Source organism: Amblyomma americanum, chromosome 4 (genome assembly GCF_052857255.1).
Source record: "Amblyomma americanum isolate KBUSLIRL-KWMA chromosome 4, ASM5285725v1, whole genome shotgun sequence".
In the NCBI taxonomy this organism is placed as follows: domain Eukaryota; kingdom Metazoa; phylum Arthropoda; class Arachnida; order Ixodida; family Ixodidae; genus Amblyomma; species Amblyomma americanum.
This window is the reverse complement of record NC_135500.1, coordinates 206,473,701-206,493,208: the sequence shown is the minus strand read 5'-3', so window position 1 is coordinate 206,493,208 and position 19,508 is coordinate 206,473,701. Positions and strand designations below refer to the sequence as shown.

Genomic DNA, 19,508 nt, shown 5'->3' with positions numbered 1-19,508 from the left:
ACGCTCGTTTTTTAAGCGCGGACAATTCTTAGAGGAGACGTCATGAGGCCCGTTGCAGTTGGCACACTTAAGCACTTGTGCATTACATGACTCAGCGCTGTGAGCTCCGGCACAACGAGAGCACACTCTCGTGTTGTCGCAGACCCCGCTCACATGACCCAGTTTCAAACATTTGTGGCACTGCAGGGCTTTCGGAATGAATGGCCGCACGGCATGATGGAAATGGCCCACCTTCCCGTGTGGTGGAAGGCTGTCGCCTTGGAACAAAATCTTCACACAACGGGAATCGCCCAGACGTGATACCCGTAGAATTACGGTGCCATCATTTGCCGGCTTCACGAGTATGGGCAAATCATCTCGTGTGATAGCATCGTCGACATCATAAATTACGCCGGAAAGGACTCGTTCCCGCCGAGGGGGATAACAGTACGTACTGATGATCCGCCGAGCTGAGTTATGGCCCGCAGTGGTTCCAACGCAGCCGCATGGTGGACATCAACGGCTACAATGTACTTCCGCGCAATCACTCGAACGTCTTTGATTTTGTTAGGCACGAGGGCCTCGAGTTCTACAGAGACGACTTGCCTGTTAAGCCGCCTCATGTTGTCGGTTGGCTGCACAGGAAGGGTGAGGATGGTGTGTGCCGGTGTGTTGCCACTTGTTTTTACAGTGGACTCACTGGATGACGATCCGGCTCTTAGCAGTCTTCTCTTGGTCCTCCGGCTGAGGTAAGTCTCAGAGACGTCCTCACTGCTGGCCTCGCTGAGGTACTCGTTGGTGTCATCGCTGTCGGGGTCGCTCAGACGGCTGCACCGCTTCCTCGAAGAGCTCGAGGAGGAAGCCGCCAGGCCATTCGGATGCCCCGGAGGGTCCAGATCCATCGCCGTATGATGGGGACGGCGTCCCCGCAGTATGCACGCAAAAACACAGAAAAAAGCTGGAGACTGACTAAAAGATTTTGTCCTGCGTGCTGATGATGATGATGATGCTTATATTTCAATGTTGCCCTATATAGATGCAGGGATTAACGTTTCTTAGCCGTGATCCGTAAGCGTACATTTAAGTTGGGAAATTTCGACCTTGTTCTGATGACTACTGCCGTTGGGATCACAGATCGTTAGATATCACAGAATTACAAACAGCCACAGTGTATTGCAATTGGTCGTGAATTCGCGGTACGCCCAAATCCGCACATGCACCTGCAGAAAAGTACAGCCTCACAGCTGGATCCCGTTTTATATGCTGTCATACCTTAGCCGAGCTCCCCAACAGCTTTTTGTCTTCGGAGAAATAATTCAGAATAAAAAGAAAAACTTGAGGAAGACGAAGTGTCCTTGTTAAGGTGCCTTCACATTGCTCTTGTGAAAATATCGCCTGCCGCGTAAACACGTTCCCTATAGCAAACGAACTGGATTCACGCCATCCGAGGAGACTTCGGACGCCCAATCGCCGTCTGGTTGCGTCTCACACAGCAAATTTCACGCAGTTATTCCTGGACCTTAACTGCGCACCGTGGCAAGGCCTAGCGCCTCAGGTAATGTGCTGGCGGGGGTAGCTCCGCCTGCGCCGCTTGCCTCGGTGGCATTCCCGCCAGTACAACAGCCCACTGAGCATGGGCCGGACCTCCAAAATCGTGCCTTTGTTTCATTAGATACGGCGCCTGCCCTGCCTTCTCCAGATGTACAACAGCTAGTGAGTGCTTTACCCTCTGGACGGAACACAGATACGGCTGCTCAGCCTGTACTTCTGGATCGACCACTACCAATACCACATGGCACGTTGAGCACTCCAATGGACCTGTCATGAGCCCCGCCAATCGGGCCGCCAACCCTCCGCTCTCCTCAAAAGCGCCCTTCGGGAGACGCTGCTACGGGTTCCTTTTCGGCCAGCGGCGGCTCACAAGGCAAACGTTCCTGCCTAATCACAGACCGCCCAGTTGTGTCTACCCACGGCTCAGTGAGTTACAAAGCCACTATGAAATCTCTGGCAACGAAAAGTCTTACAGATATACCGACCAGAATTCTGCAGGCAAACCTGGATGCATGTCTCGGAACGAAAAGTTTTCGCGGCTTTACTGCCAGAAAGAAGTCCAATACCATTGCTGTGTGGCTCCCAACTTTAGCGGCCGTGGAACGTCTGCAAACGCTACAGTGCATTACAGTTAGCAGCGAGGTCTCGGTACCGGTACAGGTGTACCTGGTTGATGGATCCCACTTGCGACGTTGTGTTGTCTACAACGTCGATGTTAATGAGGACCAGGCCGCCCTTCAGCGTGAGCTTTATTGTCCTACTCACCGAGCGATCCAAGCACGCTACATGGGAAAAGGGCGCTCATGCATCGTCACCCTGCAAGGCCCACCAACACCGCCAGCCTGCTTGTACTATTATGGCTGCATTTTACGGCCTCGGCCATACAAACCAACCGCCGTCTACTGCTACAGTTGCTTCAGACCTGGCCATATGCGTAGATCCTGCCCTTCACAACTCAAGTGGAACCTGCGTCAGAAGGCGCAGCGGCGTACACATGTGGCCTCTGCAAAACTGACGACCACGACATCACATCACCCACTTGCCCCACAAAGCAGAAGGCAACAGAAAATATTCGTCGCGGGTATTCTAAGCAAATCACTCAGAATGTGAATACGCCTCTTGTGCAGACTTCCAACCGATTTGCACCTCTCCAGTCGGATGATGACGAGTGGCCCGAACTTCCCATGCTGCACACGCATGAAACTGCTACCAAGCAGACTTATAGCAATAAAGTGCGTAAGGACTGCCGACATCAGCAGGCTACAAAACAGTGTAGCATCCCGGAACCTCTCAACGATGACATGGTAGCAGTTGATGACCAAATTGCACGCCTTTTGGCAGAGGTCTCAAGGCTCCGACAGCACCGTGAACTGCTAGCCCGACGTAGACATGCAGCGGAATCTGGCACCACCACTAGAAATGATGAATCAGCACCGAGCATGTCCCGCCCACCAGCTTCGTTCACCGCTCCTCCCAGAGTACCTGCTACATTGCCAGATAATTCTTCAACGTCCCTGCTCCGCTTCATAGCTACCCAGTTATCCAACCTGACATCTGTTCTCTTGCAACGCTTGGACTACTAACCGAAGACGACGTGTTCCGGCTTTTCTGGTGTGCTCCAGTGGAACTGTAGAGGCCTCTCCACTAAAGTGGGAGAGCTCAAAACCCGTCTTCGCTTGCACAAGCTCCAGGTGTTGGCCATGTTATTGCAGGAGACCAATGCCTTGCCAGCAATTTCGGGCTTCAGTGGTTACGCGTCGCCTTCGATGAACGACCATCGTGGGCACACTGCTTCCCTCCGGGAAAGGCGGCGGTGTACGTTAACACGCGTTTCCCTCACGTATGCCTCTCTCTGGAAACTTGGTGCACTTCGTATCAGGAGGTAGTTGCAGTTGCTGTAAAACTACCGAAGGCACCTGCTGTGGTGGTATCCTTCTACGTAAGACCAGCGGGTGGCGCTACCTCCCATATTAATCTGGGCTGGTTAATATTGACTGTGCGTAGGAGATACCCCGGGTGTCCGATTTTAGTCGGAGGTGACTTCAAAGCCCCACCCCCAGACTGGGGGTACCCTACTTCGAGGCCCCGCGGTAGGCCTATGCGGGATGCCTTCGCGGATGCGTTGTTTATTCCTCTGAATCACCACAGATCAGCAACGCGGGCTATGCGTCACAGTCACAGTGCCACCTATGCTCCTGATCTGACGTGGTGGTCTGGCCCCGGCACTCCCTCGTGGCACCTTGAGCCTGACTGTTGGGGCAGTGAACACCACCCTATAATCATCGGTGTCCATCCATCACGTGCTCGCCGGTTACGCCGCAAGTGCACGTTGGTCAACTGGGTTTGTTTCCGCGCTATTCTCCAGGATCTCCTTGCAGAGTCGTTACCATCGCTTGTTGACCGCATACAATGCGCGTTAAACAGGGCTACCACCTGCACCTGGGCAGACATCGATCGACTGGTTATGGATATCGGTCTGCTAAACTTGTGGGCTGCTCGCCGACAGGCCGAGCTGGGAGCGTCACGTGATCCCACATCTACACAGGCATGTATAAGACTGAACTATATTACTGCCAAGGCTCACAAATGCGAACGCGATCTACCACGAAGGCAGTGGCATGCGTGGTGCGAGCAGTTTTCTGCGAAGACGTCGAATCCATCTCTCTGGCGAACTTTCCATGCAATGGAACACGGTCACCGTCGCCCCGACGCAGCTAGCACCGCATGCTTCGCAGCTAACTTGTCTCCGGATGATTTCGCCAGAGAAGCGGCACGGAAATTCTTTCCAAAATATGATGTGTTGCCCCCCCCCCCCCCAGCTAACCAGTCTAACTTGGAAGGGATTCCAGCTCACGTAGATACACTGCCAACAGCACCAGATGCCGAGGGTATTGCGTCTCCTTTTACCATGCCTGAGTTGCTTGCAGCAATAGATGAGGCTAAACGAAAGACATCGCCCGGTCCGGATGCCATTCCATACGAGGTGTACAAGAACATGACTTGTGCTGTCCTCTCTCAACTTCTCGACACCATTAACACAGTATGGCTAAACGGCTCTGTGCCTGAGACCTGGAAATTGGCCATTGTGATCCCAATTCCAAAAGCCGGGAAAGCACCGATGGACCTTGGCAACTTCAGGCCTATTTCTCTAACATCAACACTGTGCAAGCTGACAGAGGAAAATCTTAGCCACGCGACTTTCGTGGTGGCTGGAGCACCACGGTTTCTACCACCCCGCCCAAATTGGCTTCCATCCATTCATCGGCACTGAAGATGGTTTGGCTGTCTTGGCGTCGCAAGTTCTGTCATCAACTCGCAGCCATAGTGTACGTACCGTCCTCGCCATGGGTATTGAAAAGGCTTGCGATAATATAAGTCATGCTGCCATTTTGCATTCTATTGACATGCTGCATTTCCCTCTTCGAGAATGCAATTTTATAAAATCCTTCCTTGAAGGCAGACGATTTGCCATACGCCTCAGTGGTGACTCCATAGGATCATTTGAATCTGTTCACGGTGTACCCTAAGGCTCGGTGCTGTCACCAACACTGTTCAATATTGCCTTCATTCCTCTTGTATCGAGCTTACATGATGTCCCTGACGTTAAGTTCTTATACTGTACGCTGATGATATTGTCACGGAGTTCTCACGGAGAGACGCTTCAACAGCTGGAGTCGGCAAGAGGAGACGGTAATGGCGGCCGATCCACGATAGCACGATCGCAACCTCATCGTCTTCGCGGACAGCTTGCGCCACCTGGCAACACTAGGTGGCATTATTCCCCCCTCCGAAAAAGAAGGGCAGCGCCGGAAAACGGAGCACACACAGAGTCACAACGGAGGGCCGCTAAGCCGTTATCGGGCATAGTACGGCTTAAGCCGCACAACGTGCACAATGTCAGAGCTGTTGGGCTGTCGACGTCTCGGTTGCGCGGCACCGTCGGGAACCACTTCATAGGTAACATCACTGATACGCCGTAGCACTTTATAGGGGCCAAAGTACCGGCAGAGTAGTTTCTCGGACAAGCCCTGGCGGCGGACAGGTGTCCACACCCAAACTTGTTCACCGGGATTGTAGTCGACCTGTCGGTGTCGAAGGTTGTAACGGCGCGCATCAGTGCCCTGCTGCTGGCCGATGTGTACGCGGGCAAGCTGACGGGCTTCTTCAGCGCGTTGGGCAATTTCATGAACATCGGGTGCGAGTTGGTCGTCATCGAGGCATGGTAGCATCGCGTCAAGCATGCTCTGGACTTCACGTCCATATACAAGACGAAAGGGAGTAAAGCGTGTAGTCTCCTGGAGGGCCGTGTTGTACGCAAATGTGACGTACGGTAGCACCTCATCCCAAGTTTTGTGCTGGACGTCTACGTACATTGACAGCATGTCCGCAATGGTCTTGTTTAAGCGTTCGGTTAGCCCATTGCTCTGCGGATGATAAGCGGTGGTCTTGCGATGGCTAGTGCAGCTCAACGTAAATATATGGTCGATTAGCTGCGCTGTAAACGCTGTGCCTACATGATGTCCCTGACGTTAAGTTCTTATACTGTACGCTGATGATATCACGCTATGGAGCACTCACTATGACCTGCTAACTCGAACGGCGGCCCTACAGTCAGCCTTAGATATTACCGCCAATTACGCAATTATGTCTGTCGGCCTACAGCTTTCAGTGAGCAAAACTACGTTCATGTCAGTGGCCAACCGCTGGGGACGTCGTAAACTCGCTGCCACACCAATCCGTCTCCAACTACCTGGAACCCCAGTTCAAGAATCTTCGACATTTAAAATTCTGGGTTTGTCGATAGATCGCTCCGGAACGGGTATTGCCTGGCTTTCTCAGGCTAAAAAGCAGGCGTTGCAGACTTCGGGCCTAATCAGACGTATTACTCCCAAAACCGGCGGCGCTCACTCCCATGCCGCACGACATTTGGTGAAAGCGGTTTTGCAACCGCGCCTCATTTACCAAGCACAGTTCCAACACTTAACGAGAGCTCAGTGGGATCCATCGTCTGGAAGCCATCAATCGAGAGGCAATGAGAGTTATCACTTGCCTTCCACGCATCACGCCGATCATGGCACTTCAAGAAAATGCTGAGTTGAGTACCCCTGACGAGCTTGTGCAGCAGCGCCGTGATGCTCGTGGCCTTAAGGCCACCCTTTTGCATTCACCGCGAGCACTCCGGACCTTTGCTTCATCACACATCATACTGTCGCCGCCACTGTCAGTTCTTCCTCCATGGGACTTTGTGCAGTTAAGTGACAACAAACCTACCGATCTACGTCGCCCAACCTCACCTTATGCGGCATCGTCCCTTCGCGAGCGAATCGCGGAACAAGATAGTCACCTACCCCGCGGCTCAATTATTATATATGTTGATGCCAGTATCCAGGTCTGTGTAACGACGACTGCCCTTTACTGTCCCTGCCAGCCTGCACTTAACAAGGCGGCCATGTTTCGATTCGCGGAACCCCCTACTACCTTCTGTGCTGAGCTGCTTGCTATACAAGATGCGCTTCGCTCTGTAGTCGCAGTTAATTTGCTCCCTACAGCTCATATTATCATCCGTACTGACGCCCTTCAAGCAACTCGTCTACTCCAACGCGTCAGCCGCAGCCCAGAAATGTACCAGAATATACATCGCCTGGCGGCTCGCATCCCGCAAGCCATTCGAATTGAGTGGGTCCCACGTGACCTACTCAATTCACAAAGATCTGCAGGTTCTGCAACCCGCTTGCCAACTGTACCCACGTCAATGCCTCAATTCCTCAGTATGGATGATGCTACCCTCCTACCCACAAGAAAGGAACACCTCCGGCGCCGCACACGTGCTCTCGTCCCTCCGTGTGCGATAACCCTCCCCCGCGGTCTTACCCGTGCAGAGGAGGTTGTGCTCCGGAGGATCAGGGTCGGAGTTCCCCTCACTCCTGCCGTAACTCGGACGTGGCCTCAATTTCTCCACTTATATCCCCACCTAGGATGTCCAGTCTGCAACTCACAAGACACTGAGGCTGACATTCACCACTTTTTGTGGGATTGCCCGGCACTGAAGCCAACTAGAATTCGCCACCTGGCAGCAGCGGGTCTCCACCCAGACAACCCGTCTTCATATATTGAATGGGCGCAGGGGCCACATCACCGCTCCCTCCTCGCCTTCATTAGATCGGCACATCTTTCCTGCTTATTTTATTTAATGCCAACACACTCTTTTCTTTACTTTCTTATCTTTTCTTCCTAACCCCCCTTATGCCCAGAGGCAATAAACAACACTATCAAAAAAAAAAAAGAACCGTGAAAAGCCGTGCCCAGAACAGTACAGCGAGCAGCGCCACGTGCATGTAGAACAAAATGAAACAAGGGGCGACTCGTCGGTGCCTTGGCGTGTGATGCTAAAACAAGTCCGCACGCATGTCGGCTGAGAATAGCAAGGAAAAATATTTAATAAGAAAGCCACATGTAACGAGACGGAATGCTACTGAATTGATCGGCAATAGAACACATTCTACAGATGGAGAGGAGGCATTTAACAGGCGCTTTCATTGAATCACGACAATGAAGTAGCTTTGTAGAGGCTGCACAAATGACGTTAGAGTAATGTGGGGTCAATTCTTAAAGCTGCTGTGCTTTAGTACGGACTGCGGTTGGCCGGCGCATTAAACTCTGTAAGATGACGCACCTATTGGCTGCCGATGCCATGAGCGCGAGCCAGGTATAGTTGTTTCGCGCGAGCAGGTGCGAGAAGTAGGTCCTCGACCTGCAGACGTGAGCTGCAGTCGTCGCTATAAATTGCCACACATCAGTGAAAAGATTTATACTTGCAACACGCCACTCTGCTGCGTCCTGTCGGTACGTATGGAACTGTTAACGTTTATGCGTGCTCCTGAAAAGAATAGAAGTTGAGAGTGATGTTCCCATTCTACTCAACCTTACGTGTATGTTTTTAGCAAACCCTGTAAAATTTATTACAAATTTTATGAAAGACTAAAAGCTTTATTTTTTGCAACCCGCTATCCACAGCACATCATAAATTAATGGCTTCGTATTTGTTTCGACTGTCTTGTGTTCGTGAACGTAGTGCTGTGAAATGTCAATACATGAGCGTTTTCGAATTCAGCCCCCGTCGCAAAAACAAGACGAAGCCCCTGGACTCCAGCTTGAGCGCTCGTGTTTATCAAGATATATACCTCTTAGCTACTGAGTTACCGCACCGGGTACAGTTTTGACACCGCAGAGTGAGAACTACAGCTTGTCAAATTTTCCTATTAGCGTTAACGTAAAAAGCGGTATCGATGTTCATTTCACACAACGCGTATGTAGGACTGGTTCACCCGAGGAGGGAGAGAAGAAGGGACAAAGAAATATTCTACTCTCACTGCATCCAGCGCTGCTATAGGAGTTGACGGGTTATCCAGGAGTTTGACTCTGATGGATAAATGTCTCGAAAGTTCGGGGCGTGAACTGTCCAGGATTTTTCCTTGTTTTTGGCTTGGTCGTTCGGTCAGTCAGTAACAGCCGTCGTTGTTGGAACCGTAGAGACTTTACTGTCTTTCCAATTTGCACTGGTTGCCGCTCAGTCAATGTAGTTTGGAGAACCGAGGCGTTTCTCCAATGAATGACATTGGCACTGGCACGCGTGTAATGAACTCGACTGACACATCAATGCAATCTCACAACCGAAGCAAAAACTGTTAGTGCATAATGATGTCACCAACGTATGAAGAGATACGGTTACTGATTTCGCTGTAATCGCACCACTGCACTGATATGCGCACAACCGAAGTTAATTCGCTTTAACCTTACCCTACCCCTTGTAAATTATACTTGCCGTCGTGTGCATATTTTTACGTCACTCTGCATTCCGGCCAGAAAATTAGGACTTCGACCTAACGACTAGCTCGTACTTCCTGAGTTTATAACTCAAGCCACACCTAAGAGTTAATTCATGCTTGTTTCCTTTGTTTCTTTCTTCTCTTTGGTTTGCGGCCATTAAATATGCCTCTTCACGATGTCAGCCGGTTTGCCACAGCACCCGCTGGATTTTCCGACCACAATCTTCATTAATACTTCCGCTCGCCGATAGGCTCGCCTAATGAATGACGTGACGCTCGTGACGTCAGTGAGCATAGCGTTCTTTTCTTTGTATATAAGTGTTGACTGTGTTGGGCTATTCTTAGGAGCAAATATCTCTCCCATCGGTTGTCGCGAAACGTTCAGCAAAACAGTACAAGCTCATCAAAGGCAGCGCACGAAGCACGTTATAAAGATAAAAAAAAGAGTCGTGTGTTCCTCGTCGCCATTATGACGCTTGCTTGTACAACGAGGGATAAAAGACCAGTATTCAGAAAATGCTAGACCACGGCCGGTCTCGAGATGAGCGCGCGTCAAGACCGGCCGTGGCTAGAGACAAGCGCGCCTGATTTGAGCCTGTGAACGTGACGGCACAGTCCCGACTAATCTCAGTTTGGACGTTGCCACGGTAAGCCGGAGTGCATGCGAAGCAAGCTCTTTCCAGGTAATTCACAGATTTCCAGCGAAAAGTTAGCATTTTGGGGTTGAATGGCTTTTATTTTTTTAAGGGGTTACTCTTACTTGCCCCACTGAGCGAAAACCCGCGCGCGCGCATGTGTGTGTGTGTGTGTGTGTGTGTGTGTGTGTGTGTGTGTGTGTGTGTGTGTGTGTGTGTGTGTGTGTGTGTGTGTGTGTGTGTGTGTGTGTGTGTGTGTGTGTGTGAGAGTGTGTGTGTGTGTGTGTGTGTGTGTGTGTGTGTGTGTGTGTGTGTGTGTGTGTGTGTGTGTGTGTGTGTGTGTGTGTGTGTGTGTGTGTGTGTGTGTGTGTGTGTGTGTGTGTGTGTGTGTGTGTGTGTGTGTGTGTGTGTGTGTGTGTGTGTGTGTGTGTGTGTGTGTGTGTGTGTGTGTGTGTGTGTGTGTGTGTGTGTGTGTGTGTGTGTGTGTGTGTGTGTGTGTGTGTGTGTGTGTGTGTGTGTGTGTGTGTGTGTGTGTGTGTGTGTGTGTGTGTGTGTGTGTTAACAGTTCACAAGCTCCTTCTCTTTCACGCTTTAGAATGCATGTGTGTCACTGCCGGCACGGCCAGCGGCTCCTCCCACAGCTGCATTAAAAACATTCACAAAGGGGGACTCCGCACTGTCAGCTAGAAGCTACGTAACCGACAGCACCTCTCTAAATGCGCTTATTCGCCCTACGAACGTATGTACTTCGTCGACAACAGTACCAGCGCTTTGTGTGCCGTGAAATTTTCATTTTGCTGCAATGCCCGTCTTACTTTTTGTTGCCTGTTGAGGGACACTACATGTCCAACGCGAATGCGTTACTTCGGCAGGCAGCGGCTGTTGCTAACTCTGCTGGTATCTCCTTTTCAGCGTGCCGATCGCAGTCCTCCATGGAGTCCCCTGGCTCCGAGAAACGGCAGAAAAGCCTACCAACTACATTGGTTACAGATGGAAACGGTGACTCCCAGGTTGCGCGATTCTACCAGGATCGAACGGTATTCCTCACCGGAGGAACCGGGTTCATTGGGAAGGTAGGTGTTCACGTGCAGTGGCGTGCGTAGTGCGATGAAGAACCTTAGGGAGAATGTGGCAAAACGAGACAGTTTTTCGTTTAGCGCCGCCTAGCTTCCAAACGCTAAATGAAATGAATTGAAGATATAGATGAAATGAAACGTGCAGATGTCCACTAGAAAGCAACTTAAACGTGGTGAAATTGCTGTTCCACAAGCAGAGGAAAAAAATGCGAAATGAGCCTTGCTAAACCCAATGGCGGTCGCAAAGGCGCAAGTTTTTCCATGCAATCTTTTTCAGCCAACCAAACGTCCTAGAATTAACGTAAGTTTCTTCTACCTTTGGTTATTGGTTTTACTTCATGCAAAGTTTAAGAATTCTAGCGCCTCGCGTTGATATGAATATTATTTTACCAATCGGGTGTACACGTGAGGCAAAACGCTACATTGCAAGGTTGCGCCGGGCCTAAGTAATAATAATGTTTTTAATGCTTGCTTTAAAGCTTCTCTCTTGATTTATCGTTCTTTGGTTGGTCCGAACTTGAGCAAGAAAGAACGTTCTTTGACTACTGGTTCGAAGATACGAAGCGTTTTGGTATCCTTAAACATGCCTTCCACAGAGTGGTATAGAAAAATAGAGAATATAAAAAACCGCGCTATTCCTTTAGAACTTAAGCAGCACACTCTTTCCGGCGAGTAAAGAACACGAGGGCTTTACCAGAATGTTATTATTTTTTATTTATTTTTTTAAACTGCAGCGCCAAGGCATTACAGCAGGGGAGTGGGCTACACAGTGCAATAGATAATATCACATTATTCGATTCCAAAGAGTAAAAACAATAAAAGCGCGAACAGCAAACTGACAAAAACAAAACAAGAACAATGGAATTCCATCTCGTTCAGTAAAGAAACAAGTGTTCCTGCTGGCGCCAGCCACATGCACTGGAAGCGCATTTCATTCAGAGATTGTTTTCGGAAAAGGGAAAGGGAGAATTTAACCCGACCGCGGAGGCTGCGTTTTTTATGGAGGCAAAACGCTAAGGCGCCCGTGTGCTGTGCGATGCCAGTGCACGTTAATCCCCAGGTGGTCGAAATTATTCCCGAGCCCTCCACTACGGCACCTCTTTCTTCCTTTCTTCTTTTACTCCCTCCTTTATTCCTTTCCCTTACGGCGCGGTTCAGGCGTCCAACGATATATGAGACAGATACTGCGCCATTTCCTTTGCACAAAAAGCAATTATTATTATTAAAAGGGAGAATTTCATGTAATTTCCTTCGCACTAAATTTCGCGAATCTTGTTCTCGTGGTCCCTTCTGGCCGACATGAAGTGGGGGCGTTGAATATATATTTGCCTCTCGATTTTTGTCAAAATATAATAAATAGAACGCATCAGCTTAGGCCTACTTTTTTTGAGCCTCTTAACTTATAGTTCTAGTCTGATAGTATTTTTCATATAAATGGCGAAAACCACTCTGGAATATTGTTTGGATATAAGCCTGGCTAACCGGTTTTGTATAAGTACTAATTTATCTATTAGATAGTGTTGGTGGGGGTCCCATACGACACCAGCGTATGCCAAATGCGGCCTTACAAGCACCTGATAAGCTACAAGTTTTATTTTCTGGAGAGCATTAGGAAAGTTAAGACTGGAGCAAGCTATGTTCAGTGTCACGCAGTCACGTTCAAAAACTCGTGTTCAGGTATCGCGAATAAAACCAAATCGTATGTCAGTTCGGAAGGAACCAAGCGGGGGATCAACAGTTGTGACACTAATACGGAAAAAATGTTGTGATGGAGGCAGGGAACTGAAAAATACCGCATTGCCGGGCTACAGCGAAATCCTGCATATACAACTGCATACTGTTGCATGTCGGTTGAATAAATCAGTGAGTGGCTCTGCTGAAATACAGAGTTTGTCATGTTCATAAGCTCGAAAAACTCCGTGTCGGTGCCCATGGAGACATTATAATGTGAAATCATTTTAAGACTTAGTAATGGTTTAATTTACAAAGGACGTCTCATACTGCCGCCGGGGTCGGAGCAAAATGTGCCATTTGGACATTGTTTATACCACTGCATTTTTCTGTTTTCCGCTCCATCTGGACTTTTCAATGTTATCCGGCACAACGTTAGTAAGGTAGCAAATAATTCCGTAATATTAGTTCGTTTATACTTCTGAACAATGAAAAAGAAGGCGGCGATTGGGACGCATCTGGGATGCGTTTTCCCTTTTCTCCCTACCACCTAAATAAGGTTTTGCCTTCGCAGCATTTTGTGGCCACTGAATTTACGGCAAAAGGGCCGCAAGATAAGGGCCCGCATAAAGGCGAAGTCAGCGCGCAGTGGTGCAAGCCTCCACACGCCTGGTCGGCTAATTAAATAGATGCTAATCCTTCGTCCGATCCTGATACCGTACCATGACAAAGGCAAAAAACTGGAATATGCTTGTAAAAAAAAAAGATTCCCGATGCAAGTCATTTTACGGCATCAGCACAGCTACGCAGCTCTAGTCAGGTATGCGGAAAGAGCCGCACCAACCGTCACAGCTTTTCTCGGCTCCTGAATTATGGAGCGCAATAAATTAACTGGGAGATACGAGAGCGCTTCGCCAACGGGTATAACTACATTTGCTTACGCAGATATTTATACTGGCATGGCAGAGACTGCTTCTCAAGGACAGCGAATAACGACGGCATGAACAGTTTCCAAGCACGCCCGGTAGTTACCGTGAGCTAGCGAAAGCACGATGCACAGTATAATAGCAATTACTTCTATGCAATGGCCAAAATACTACTCTGCGAAGAAAGTCAAGCCAAGGAAGGCTTGAGGGCCTTGAAAATGGTGATATCAGGGAAGGGCACAAACATTTATACAATCTTGAAAAAAGAGAGCAGCGCGAAAAACAGTACAGCGGACGAAGACGTGCTCTGAACTTCCAACAACTTTTACCGTGGACGTTTCGCAAATTTCTATTCTGCCTGAGTCAAGGTTATCACTTACACATTTCCCTCTCAGACAAAGAGCTGGCATACTTGCGCATGCGTAGGCGATACCTTGAGTCGGAGAGCATATACATTTGTGAAACGTCCACGATGAGAATTGCTGTAAACTTGGTGCTCGTCTTAGTCTTCTCCCCATCTCCTTTCGTTAGTGCTAGTTTTCGCGCTGCCGCTCTTTTTCAAAAGTATGTACAGTCGAGAGCAAAAAATATTAGCACAGTGACGTCACCAGAGGGGCAGAGGGGTGAAAATCACACTGCGCGGCTGCCGAGGCGCCATGCTTTGCGAACACACCTGGCACTTTTGTTATCGTCGTGTTCGTAACCTCAGCGCCGAGCGTTGCAATCTGCCGCTCCCGTTGCACGTCACTAGTGCTAATGTTTTTTTACTCGCGACTCTACTAACACGCCCAATTGGCAGCATCAGTATACAGGGTGTTCCAAACTACAGGCTTTACGAATTTAAAAAAAAAACACCAAGAGCAGTACACAAATGTCTTTGCTGTAAATGAATTATGCGGCCAGGCGGACAAAACCAGTGAGAAAAAATGTAATCGCAGCATGAGTAATTTACTAAAATTCAATAATGAACTTTTTATTCACTGCAGTTAGAATGCATGTTGACATTGAAAACTTAGAGGTACCGGGATTCATAGGCAATTCTATTTTGCCCAATCTTAGTAACGCGCCTGTGTCCTGAGATATGCACGTCTAAAATTTAATCCCAAACAATGTAATTACGCATGCGAGACTGCGGCGCTGGGCATGAAGTTCCTCTTTGATGTGACGTATACTTGCTGCGTATGACGGTTCGCCTGACAAGAATGTGTAGTCACAGACGACGGTGATAAGTTTTCGTTTTTAGCCAGCGAAACCAATTAATCACTGTGTAGTCGGCGTGGGGCGAGTGCTATTTCCTTAAACCATTGCTTCTATAGAGTGGCTGATAAGACGTGGTGCCGCTTTAGACTTTCGCATGCGGTCAAGCGCAGAGATACCACATTGCTGGCCAAGAGCGAAGATACCAAAGGAAAGCAGCTTTGGGAGAAACTCTATAAACTATCAAGTCGCGAAAGCGCTGCACTTTTTCCTTGCATGAGCTGTAAATATTCCCCGCAGACTGACGTCACCGCCTAAGTCATCTTGGGTTGTCAAAAACATTCGCATCGTCGCCAAGGCAACTAACACAACTCTGCAGCGGGGTCGGGATCAGCAAGCATTCGTATAGAGACTGGGTGCCTCACAATTTGCGGGACAGTCCGTGTATCTCTGTGCTACGGGTGGACGTTTCGGAATTTGTATGCCACGATACGGGCACGTTGATCTGTGGCAGTGGACGAGGAAGAATTCAACAACCACTTGGTCGTCCGCAACCAAGCTGTAGACACCAGGGTCAAAATTACGGATCGCTCTCAATCGAAACTGTCTCTAAAACAGTCTCATTCGCCCCTCTCCTATTGGTCGGCCGTGGACGGCGGCCATTTTGATTTTTTACTTCACTGACTGACGTCGTAAACGGCCCAGAAGTGTTCAAGTTGCCCACTTAATTATGCGGGAAGATTGAGACCATTTTTTAGACTGGGAAATCTAGTCTCAAAGCGTTTGAGACACAAAATGGCGGCTGTTTACATCGTCGTACACGTGGGTGACCGCGCGAGCCACGGTGTAGGAGGATGCATGAAGACGACTTTGACGCGCGGGACGAGTTATTTCGACGCTTCGAGTTAAGAAGGAGACTGCGCAATGGCTGTGCGACGAACTCGCAGTGCGCTGTCAGTGGAGCGGCAGGTGCTGTGCGCTCTGCGCTTCTTCGCCACCGGTGGGTTTCAAGGCGCCGTTGGAAATGAAGAAAACGTCGGTGCAGCCCAACCGGCTGTGAACAAGTGTTTGCGGCGGGTAGCGGAGACCAATGTCAACGTTGGGTCGCAGAAGGGGTGTGTTCGCTTTCCGAGGAGACCCCAGGAGAAGGCGGCGGCGAAGGAGGGCTTCCTTTGCCTAAACTTTCGCCGCGGCAGCATCCCCGGCGTCGTAGGGTGTGTCGATTTGGCACTCATCACTATCAAGGAGTCTGGGGGCAGTGCTGCGAACGAGCCGCAAGCGGTTCTACGCTGCGAACGTGATAGTGGATATACCTCGGCCACTGTTTTTGACCGCATGAGTTCAGCTACAAGAGCGGGCCTCGGCAGCCAGAGTGAGTACGGGCTGTGCGTGTTTTTTTCTCAGATCTCTGATGCGAACATGCGCAATCTGGCCGTGGACACTCGCTGACCCGCATCCTTCTACGACGCGTTCGTCGGGCGGCATTCCAAGGCGGAGGAAGGCCTGCTGGACGACGGTGAGTTTTTTCTGCATAAGCAGTAAAAGAGCCGTGTCAACCGTCGGGCGACTTCTGTCACATATATTGCGATCCAGCACTATGTATTTGCTAGGATCTGCTAAAGCTACAAGAATGAGTCTGGCTAGTTACATCAATGTTGACACGTTACAGTATGATACAGTGTACTGCCACCCTTTTGTTAATTATAATTGCAGCAGAAACACAGGACACATATTACATTCTTGAAATGCATAGCCTTCCCTGTTGAAGAAACTAAAGCAATATGCACCTGACAACGCTCGTGTTTTGTAAGCAACCATAGCGCATCATTTATATCAATATAGTGGTAAAAGACTGACCTTAAAGCAGTGCTCACTTATACATCTCAATCCTGCGTCTCTGTATGCTCTTGAATGTCATATTCAGCAAAGCCTGGATGTGGGCTACTTGGCATGAGTCTTCTACTGTATAGCAGAGCGTCCTGTAAGGCTGTTGAGATCATTGAGAAAGGACATGCTTAACTGCGTCATTCTTTGTTATGCAGGAGACTATGTCTACCCACTGGAGCCATGGCTGCTTGCACCAGTTGCGTGGCATCACAGACTCGACTCAGCAGAAGGCCTGTACAACACGCCACATGCTTTCACACAATTTGTGGCTGAGGGCTGTATTGGTGCGCCAAAGAGCTGCTTCCGGTTCTTGCAAAGGCACCGGATGCACCACTGCCAGTGGGAGTGAACAGTGCGCATCACCACCGCACGTGCTGCACTTCACAACCCCTGTTTGGATGCGCCCATGTCAGCAGAGGGTGCAGGCGGCACTGCCACTGACCAAGATAACCACGGGCCACCTCTAAATGGTGGCTACCTCGCAGAGACAGGAACACTCCTCACCTACCTCCAGAGAAGAGCAATGCGGTGTTGAACTTTCGGCCTCTGTAGGACGACCCGTCTCCAGAGGCAGGCGTATCTAGGGATGGTGCAGCGACAGTTGTGATCGAAAATCTAGCGTCCAGAGACGACTCACCATGCTGGCGTAGAGAGTCATATCAGCCACTGTTCCTGTTGCTACTGTCATTGTCTTGTGTCAGTGCACAACACACATCTGCAAGTGTGTGAGCAACTGTGTGATGTGGTTTTGCCCTTGGCCAACCTGTGTGAGGACAGAAGCCTCCCCCCCCCCCCCCACGGCTGCCACTTCATTTTCAGTGTGTTTGCCAGTATACCTCCCAGACCCTCAGCAGCGTGCTGCACAGTCTCTTCCTGAAGGCGGAAAAGATGTTGAAGAAGCTCGCCCAATTTGTGAAAAGTATCATTTTGAACTCTCTCTTTTGTCAATGCTTATGCCAGCCCACCTGCCCCTTCTCTGCTATCTCCTTCCAACTTGGTGGAGCGCCTGTGGTCATTACCTGTGTGACGAACATGCATGAACCAAAAGTGTAGTGCTGGAATAAGGCACGAAATTTTTGTGATGCTTGTTGGAATCAAAAAGCAACACCAAAGCTGTTTTTTAGTGAATAATACATTCACTGAGCACGTTTATTTTTTTAGGCACAGCATGTGACACGAGTGTTTCGTTTGCAGAAAAGGCAGTGTACATACAAGCATAGTTTACCTTGGTGTACAATTACCATATGGCATTTACGAGTGCAGTTAAGAAAAAAAAATGTTTTGAAAAATTGAGTTCAAAGTGCCTGTTTTCTTTCATACAGAGGCTACCTGTGCAATAAATACCACATTGTACAGTGTACATAACGCATATTCAGCACTAGAAAACATTTTGGCACATAGAAGATGTGTAAATACTAAAGCTAAGCTTTTAGCTTAATGGTATGTGGCTAGGGGTTGCAAGGATACCGCTGTACAATGCATAATAAATATTTGAAGGTACAGTGGCTACAATGACTGCTGAATGACTAGAACATCTTCACTGATAGACAAAGATGTGTAAACATCACAGACACATTACCAAGGAGATTGTGTGTGAGTAGAGGTTAGTTTACAATCACAAATCATGCAACACCGTTAGTGGAAATGCTCTACAGCTCTAAGAATATACAGGTAGCTCCATTATGAGAAATTATGAGCTCTCAGTTATGCCCCATAACTGACACCTAGCTTGGTTTGCGATAACACAAGGCTATGACGTCTTGTCCATCATGACACGAGACTGTGACAATGCCGAATGGCCGGACAAGCTCCTTATGCTATCGCATAATATGTGTGACAAGTGCAGCTATTTTCAACCTATTTTTCGTCTCGGTATTTAATATCCTAGTCATTTTCAACTGGTTGTTCCATTTCTAACTGGAGCAGCCTGTATACAGGGTGCCTCAGATAAGATGGACCATAATTTAAAAAAAAAACTATGTTTTCTTCCGACCTGAAAGGAAGTGCATGTTAGAAGCTATGCAATGTATTTAAATACCTTCAAACACTGCCCTCACCAAATCCAGCTATACCAACATCACTCCGCCTGCTGAGCAAAATACAATAACATATTATACATCACTGCCCTGTCCTACCTACCTCACTGCCCTGGATCATATGCAATTCAAGCGCTGTGTACCAGCGAACATGAACAAACTTGCTGACTTTCTGCCCAGTTGCAATTAGCCTCTACACAAACCATACAAGCAAACTACTTCTTTCCTGGTTGACCCTGGATCTACTACAAGATCAGCAAATAACGTTAATTGAACAAGCTCGTTTTCTCCTTGGCGACAATAGCAAAGTTATCAAGTGCTTCCTTTCTCTCTAAAGAAACTAAGCGGAGCATAAACATCACAATTTCTGCATCTTGCACAGGGAAAAAAAAACTACCGCAAGAACTGAACATCAGCCGAATGGAGCTACAAAAATACCAACGGAACATCAAGTGCTTACCACCGATGTTGGCGGCATCACTTGGTTACGAGGCAGAAGAGTGATTGCTGCCACAGAGGCAGACCGTGTCGGCTCTCATTTCCCGCCCCGAGATTGCAAGCTATCAGCAGCTCCACCTGTCTGCTGCCCTCTGTCGGCAGTTGCTTGTGTGTGATAATCCATGGTTTTCTGGTATTTTCTAAAGAAAAATAAGCAGAACCACACGTCACTCGGTCATCGATAGTAGGCGCCGACCGAGAACACAGACTAAAGTTGCATTCGTCG

At 48.9% G+C, this 19,508-nt stretch overlaps 1 protein-coding gene across 1 annotated transcript in view; it reads left to right on the top strand.

Annotated features, from left to right (window-relative positions):
- The first annotated feature begins 16,196 nt into the window (after positions 1 to 16,196).
- The window catches only part of LOC144129979 (fatty acyl-CoA reductase 1-like), a 28,430-nt gene continuing 25,118 nt past the window's right edge, over positions 16,197 to 19,508 (top strand). The window contains exon 1 of the mRNA XM_077664029.1: positions 16,197 to 16,233. Coding sequence (XP_077520155.1) covers positions 16,197 to 16,233 — 37 coding nt within the window. The remainder of the gene's footprint in view (positions 16,234 to 19,508) is intronic.